Raw genomic sequence first — 7,578 nt, 5'->3', positions numbered from 1 at the left:
CGCTCACACCCGCAGCCCGTGCTGTCTCAGGGTATTTATCCGTACGCATATATACAGTGGCTTGGTGGAAAATGTTTTCTGTGGTTTGAAAGAGTGCTCTAAAAGGGTTGATAAATGCTTTTAAAGCGTGTCCGCTCTGTGTGTCTGTGTCTGTACAGTTCGGTTTCAGCAGCTTCGTGCCTGTGTAATGCAGCCTGCAGACTGTGTATTGCACTTTTCTAGTTTGAATTTTGTTCTGACTCCTCTTACTTTACTCTCTCAGCTATAAAAGCAGGATTTCTAATGAAAATAAGCAATAAATTGCTGCATATGCTCGGGTGTAAAGGGTTTTCAAAAGCAAGACAGCTGGTAGCACACTGCTGTCCTTCTGCCCTGGACTTTTTGTGATAGGCAATATATTGATACAAAACAGAAATAGGGAAGTTCGATGGAATGAGGGTGTTTCCTGACCTTGTTCTGATGACAGTAAATTAATTTTGGGGTGAGATTGTGCCTTGAGCTCTTACAGGGACCTGTCGTCCTGGGCATAGGATCGAGGGAGTTTTTTCTCGGGTAAGGATTGCAAGATAGGTAGTAGTTGCCATTTAAAAACGAGGTACAATCCAAAGAATACTGCTAGGAAAATTTCAGTTAAGAGAAGCAAATTCATAATGCATAGATTGGTTAAATGTTCACAATTGTAAATATAGACAAAAATTTACAGGCTTTTCTCTTGAAATATTAGTGCTGCTATGAGGAGACAAGAGTGTGACTTACTTATAATGACTTACCATAACATTTCCATACTGTAAATGAGACAGATTAAGTTGACATTATATATTACTTAGCTGTGTACCAATTAGCTAAACAAATGCTATGAATTCCGTCACTTATGATGGAAGCTACATAAAAATTGTATAATTACTGCAGTGAGTCATCTAGTTAAATGGCACTCCTATATGGACGAATTTCAGTGCAAGATTAATAGCCTTTTGCTGCTGTTTTACGTGCTTGCCAAAGACCATACTACATTGTTGCTAAGCATCATTAATGGATTAAAATAAGGGTTCTGCATAATTCCTACAGTGTACCTTCAAACAGCTTGTTTAGTTTGTGCACTAGCCTAGCGCTCGTTAGCCCTACATAACACACGGGTCTGGAAGGCTGACACGTGAAGGAGGTTAATGCAATCCTAGGAACTCTTTCAAAAGCTCACAGGTTTTCTTGTGGATGACTTCACGGAGTTTCCGCACGCGCCGGATGCTGGAGGTCCCCACAAAGCTGTCTGGTTGTAGGACAGCCATGCCATTGTGGACGTCTCCCATGATGATGAGCTGGCCGTCCACTGTGGTCATGTTGGGACATGGGCAGCTCCAGTCCATGTTCAAAAGCGTGATTTCTAATGGTTCCTTCCCCAGGAATTTTAATCCCATTTTTTCATCTTTGAGAATCTCCTCCACTGTCACCAGGGCATGTCCCGAGTCTTGGTCTTCAGTCAGCTCTGTTATACGGCCCAGGATAACAAAGTCACTTTTGCAGAAGCTTGTCACCAGCTTCTGGCGTGGTTTGCAAGCTTTGCAGTGCGTGTTCTTCGGGAAAGGGCACATCTCTTCACAGGCCTCCCGGCTCTCAAAGTTGTTCTCGTTGCCTCCACACCCGCCATAAATGAAGGAGTGGCACTGCTTTGTCAAGCTGTTATAGGCCCACCTGGGCTCATAGGCCTTGCAGTGACCTTGGAGGGCTGGCAGATTGCAGATGTTGATTGGGCCGTTCATGCATGTTAACATACAGTTCTCATAGGTCTCAAAGTGGTTGAGGTTGCTGTTACAGTTCCCATAGATGAAAGTAAAGCAGTTGTTTTTCTTTGCATCATAGTACCACCTGGTCTGCTCTTCCCCACAGTCTTCACTGTCTGGTTGCTTCAGGCACTCATCGGTTGGAAAATGTGTTTTGTTTTGGGAAGCTTCTTTGGATGTGGGTTCTCCTTTGATGACCGACAAAGGGAAATCAGCCCTGAGAAGGCCACCACTATTTTTGGCGGTGCAGGTGTAGATGCCGGCGTCTTGGAGCTGGGTGTTGTAGATGACCAGTTGGGCGATGTTGGTGACCACGACGTTCCCTCTGACATGATTTGGCTTCATAATGACTTTGTCTTTCCCATCGACCTGCTTCTCCCATGTGATTTCTGGCTTGGGTCTCCCTGTAACATCACAGAGGAAGCTGACAGTCTCTCCCACATAGACGGACTGATGGACGGGGTTGTTCACTAGAGCAGGTGGCAAGATGTCAATGACCGTTGTCTCGGAATAGGCAGTAGTAGGGCGAGCTGTCGTTTCTGGTGGGATAGGGCTGGTGTTTGGCCAGGTAAGATGGTACCTACAGGTGACTACATTCAGTGTAATGCCTTTGATGCAAGCTTCTGCATCCATGTAACACTTGTTGTAGTAGGTGAGCCCGTCGGAGGCACAGGTGAAGCTTGGCTCCTTCTCACACCTGTCCTTGCACTTGCAGACGGGTTGCCCGTCCCAGATGTCACACTCAGAGCCTTGCTGGATGCACATGAAGCGGTCACAGGTTGCCTCTTTGGGCATTCCCACCGGCCCTTTTTTCCCCTTGACATCCATGTACCGAGCCGCCACGCAGCTCTTCGTCCCACAGACATTGGGGCAGCACTTCTCAAAGGTCTCGCACTCCTGCGGGGAAAAGAAAACAACTCGATCATTACTGGGGACAGAGTAAAGTCCTTTTTAAACACCCAGCAAGCAGAGAGCCCAGAAACTTTCACGGTGCTAGCCCAGGAGACCTGGTCTGCCACAGATATCTGTGGGCTGAAACCCAGTGTCCCCACTGGCTATGAGTAGAAACATCTCCCCAGCACCTCCCGAGACGTGTCTAAACACACTGGGGTTTCTGAAGTGCTTCAAGAGAAGACTCTCAAGAAGGAAAATGTATTTCTGTTTCTTAAACACTAACCTCATCATAAGTCTTTCCTAGAGTCACATGGACTGCTTGATTACCGAACCAACAACCCCCCTTCCGCACTCTCCGAAATGCCTGAGGACAAGCCCTGAGAAACAAGAGCGGATGGAAAGTCTTATCATATGGCTGTAGGCAGTAATCCTTCTTATTTTCCACAGAAGTATGTAAAGTATTATTTGAATTCCCTGAGACTAACAGCCTACTCTTGGAGGGGAAACTGCCAAGGATTTGTAATTGTTCACATTGTAGAGGAAATAATAGAATATTTTAGAAGTAAGGAAATTCTTGCTCCAAAAATAATTTTTCTATGGTATTTAGAAAAACAAACCCAAAACAGCTCATTATGGATTCTCTGTCCTATTTTAGTCCTATTTTCAAATGCAGTATCACTCTTCTAGTGATTTATTACACCCCGTCACAGCTACAGGCAGCTCTAAATTGTGGTTAATTTTAGCAGAATTTTCATCTTCTGTGCAGAAAAGGTATTTGATATGTGTTATCACAGCTGCCGTGTTGTTATGGGTTACTTTAAGGGACAATGAACACTGCTACCGTGTACCCAACGGGGCACACTTCCACCATGTCTTAAACCTCTACAACCCCCCTGAAATCCAACGGCTTTCTCTGTAAGTAAGTGAGAACAAAATGTTTTTTGAGCTACCAAACTAAATAGCTTCCCCTGAGTCCAGTATCCTTTCCTTATTGGGAAAAAGATGACCTAATAACATAACTCTTTCCCCATTTCCAGCTGCACATTACTAGGTTTCAGAAGCAAAGTTAGAAACCAGAATGGGTCACGTTTCCAGCTGGGGTTAAGGAGCGTGGCTTTAGCAAAGCTGGTGGCAGAGTCCTTGGCGGCTTCCAGACCACTGACTCCGTGCAAGGTCCCAGGACTCTGTGCTGCCACAAGGAAAAAGCGAATATTTTTAGCCAGTGGCTTCTGGCTTTCAGTTTTTGACCCGTAAATTATTAAAACACCATCCTCTGCTGCTGCTGGGGTTTTGCAAGTGTTTTTAATATTCATTGCTGCACCTGGCAGTTGAAATAGAGAAGGCTTATTTGGGAACGGCAAAAGTAAAAAGAGCACCTTCGTTCGTAACACATGGGATGCAGCTGAGCAAATGTCTTTGTTTACTTGATGGCCAGCATTTCTCTCTCTTTTTTTTGTCCCCCCTCACTCCTTTTAGCATTGCAGAAACAACCTGGCTACACAGCACAAACCCAATGACTTTTTTCAGCATGGTACATGTTGCTGTCAGGCGGGTTTGGGCTGCAGGGAGCTTTGCTGTTGGACATGATGTAAGAGGCAGGACAAGCAGGTATTTTCAGATGCCAGCTTGAGCTGGCAGTGCTGACAGGTTGAAAAATGAATTTTAGGGTTGTAAGTTAAGCACATTTTGAGCTGGGAGCATGACAGAGAACATCTGCCTGGTCATTTTAACCATGCCCCTGTTTTGCACTCCAAGCACGCTTTGTGTTTTGAGTGCAGCAAAAGCTGATGATTTACATGTTAAATCAAACCATTTCATACAGGATTCCTCCCAGGAATATAAAGCACTGATGATGGCCACCAACAACGAAGAGCATGGTGACACTGCTAGAATACTATGGGTTGGCCCCAGGGCACGCTGAGTTCTGGAGTATCCAATTCGGACGGTTCTTTTGACAGGAAAGCAAGGAAAATGATCAAACAGAGCGAGCGCTGTACCCACATCAGCATAAGTGACAGCTGCCACGCACCTCCCGGCTTCCTGATAACTCATCAAACCTTTTCTATTTTATACAGGTCACGGGTCAATTAAATACGTGCGCTGTCTGCACCAGGTCCTGCACGGTGCCAGCGCCTTTCTATCCGGAAAGAAACAGGCTGTGGTGCAAACAAACCAGCGACAAACCCCATCACCCACGACGCAGAGAGATAAAAACGTGCATCACTCACCAGGTCAGCTTCGCACTCCCTCTTGCAAGTGCTCTGCGCGTCTACCCACAGGTTGGGGTTCATGTCATTGGGGCATATCCCAGCGTGGGAATAGCGGATTGGAGGCAGAGCTCTCCCTTTCGGAGAGACCTCCAGAAGCAAGAGGACACTGCTCTTCCCCAGCAAGATCCACATCCACCGAGTGAACAGCACCAACATCATCTCAGAACTTCTCCAGGGCAATGGCAGTGACCGAGCTGGAGGTAGCTGTCGTTTGCTTGGGGCTGCTTGTTTTTTCGGTAAGCCTTAAATTTTCGAGGAACCCAAATGCACCTGACTTCTGTAAAAACTTCAGCAAGCTCCTTTGCTGCCTCTGCTGATAGCGCAGTTTGGTCTGGACCTCATTGGATTAAAGGTCCTAGGAAGTTACCCCCTTATTTTAAGGGAAATGCTAATAGTCTGAGCAGAGTTAGCTCTATTTATACCCTGCCTCTGTTAACAAGTCAGAAAAAGTAAACTTGATTTCTTTGACAGGCACACGCTTCCTATGTCCTGGTGGCAGTCAGACAGATTTGTTGCAAGAAAAAAAAGCTGGAAAGAGTTTAAAAGGCTGGAACTGGCACGGTGGGACCCCTGCATGTTTCTGAATGCAGGGAGGCCTTCTTAACCCCTTTAGACCTAAAGTACTTCCCTATGCTAAGAATGGCATTTATTTCTGAAAGAGTACTTGTCTAAATAACACGGACCCACGGTCAGGGGATTTCCCCACGGCAAGGGCTGCACAATCACTTGCTAAAAGGAACAAGTAATAGGATTGAAGCAATTAAAGCTAGAATATCATATTTTAACGAAGGAAGTAGGGAAGAAATAACTTATTTAAACTTAGGATTGACAAAGCAGTATGTCTTCGTAACTTCTCCCCGGGCTCCTCTGGGCTTTTTTCTTCTCTTTGGTGGGGAGATTTCCAGGATGCTGGTTTTAATGCTGCCCTCCAAGCCCACCAGCAAGATGTTAAAAGTATCCCCGAATTCCTCCACATTTCCTGACAGCCAGATCCCATTGTACAGTGCATTGCTGACCCCTTTAACAGCGACAACAAAAAAATAGTTGAAGTTCAACTCTATGGAAACCTGCTTAAAGGAATGTACAGCATTTTTGCATTGGGGGGCGGGGGGGAAATTCAGTCAAGCTGAGTTCCTTGTTCCCCGATTATTACAGCAAGGGGCTGATCCTGCTCGTGCTGAACACGTGCCAAAATCCAGAGACGAGTGGCAGAAGCCAGAGTTGCTCAGCACCTTCCAGGATTAGAGCCTTTGGGCTGAGTTCTGGGCTAGCTTGGACGGATCCTGCCTGGTGCGAAGCGGGAGGACCAGGTGAGTTTACACCCCACGTGGGGGTTCGGCAGGGCCGGACCAGCAGCGCTGTGCTTTGGGAGGAGGGAAGGTTGTGCGTCTGCCCTGTGCCCAGCGCCGAGCGCTGCAAAGCCGACAGACCCGGGCACAATCAAGCCTTACTCTAGTCAGGTTTTTCCATTGGGTTTATCAAACCAGGGTTGTTTTTCATGGCTGAGTTTGGGCCTAATTCTCCCCTGAGTTCTGACGGCTGCCAGCGAGTACAACCAGCCGTGAACTGGACCACCACGCAGGCAGTGCCCGCGGCCACAGGGCTCCTGCTCCTCCCCTGGGGCGAGGCAGCGGAGCGCAGTGGCCGGCCGGTGCTTCCCGAGGATCGCCTCTGGAAAGAAGGGAGAGCAACCTGGAGCCGATCTGCCCTCGGCTGTAGCGTTTCTGTGGCCACCAGCCTTATAAAAGAGGCTGTAGCAGTTTTGACTTGTGTGACCGCATTAACGATACGCACAGTATTTGAATTTCGTATGACGTGCAGAGAGAAGTTGTCCAAATTAGCTATTTATAAGGACTGAAGTCAACCCAGGCAGCAGTTTGCAGTTGATTTATTCTCTCTGAAACTTTAGAAACCTGCATGACACTTGTACAAAGTGCGGCTGTGCGCAAAATGTTTTATTCAATACTTGTTTACAAAGACAAACGCAGCACCCTGTGATGCCTAAAAAAGCCAACCAAAAATGACACATTCCCAAGAGGTACTTAAAATTCTTACAGCTCTATTAACAACAAAATCACATGTATTAGTGGTTCTGTTGACTAAACAAAGACACTTTATATTGTAAAACTGACTACAGATAAGCTTTGAAACCAGCTGCGTGTGGGTCTCGAAGAGTGCGGGTGTCCCGGGCGCTGGAGGAGGCAGTGTGATGAGTGGGGGGGGTCTCACTCCGACGGTTGCTGTACGTGCCGGGAATTTGCCCTCGGTCCATGGCATTACCACCACGTAGCTGTTGATGAATCTCTGCCATCCTCAGGGTCTCCTCAGGTTGTTTTACCCCATTACCCCACTGGGACAGAGGCGGGGAGCTGGTGGGTCCATAGTGCTCTTGCAGCCTCCATCCCCTCTCCTGGTGCCACAAAGCCACCTCCTTGCACGCTTTGGCTATGCTGAGTGAGAGATCCACCAGTGTGGGCCCACCGCAGGCAGGACTCCCTTCCAAGGAGGAAGAAATAACACTATGCTCTTTTTTTCCCCCTCTCAGACCAAGGATCCCTCGCCCAGAGGCACGTTTCAGCTGCGGAGGAGCAGAATGGGGCTCTGAAGAATCAGACACTGGCTTGTGTCAGACCGACAGA

The 7,578-nt window shown here is 47.3% G+C and overlaps 1 protein-coding gene across 1 annotated transcript; it reads right to left on the bottom strand.

Annotated features, from left to right (window-relative positions):
* Positions 1-1,160: 1,160 nt before the first annotated feature.
* WFIKKN2 (WAP, follistatin/kazal, immunoglobulin, kunitz and netrin domain containing 2) lies at positions 1,161-2,672 on the bottom strand (the record flags this gene model as incomplete). The annotated part of the gene is made up of 1 exon (XM_082008245.1): positions 1,161-2,672. Exon 1 carries the CDS (start codon positions 2,601-2,603, stop codon positions 1,161-1,163), a length of 1,443 nt encoding a protein of 480 aa, XP_081864371.1. The 5' UTR covers positions 2,604-2,672.
* Between the last annotated feature and the right edge of the window lie 4,906 nt (positions 2,673-7,578).

This window comes from Phaethon aethereus (genome assembly GCF_964289735.1).
Source record: "Phaethon aethereus genome assembly, chromosome: 18".
In the NCBI taxonomy this organism is placed as follows: domain Eukaryota; kingdom Metazoa; phylum Chordata; class Aves; order Phaethontiformes; family Phaethontidae; genus Phaethon; species Phaethon aethereus.
Note: the sequence above shows the minus strand (reverse complement) of the source record. Positions and strands in the feature narration are given on the sequence as shown.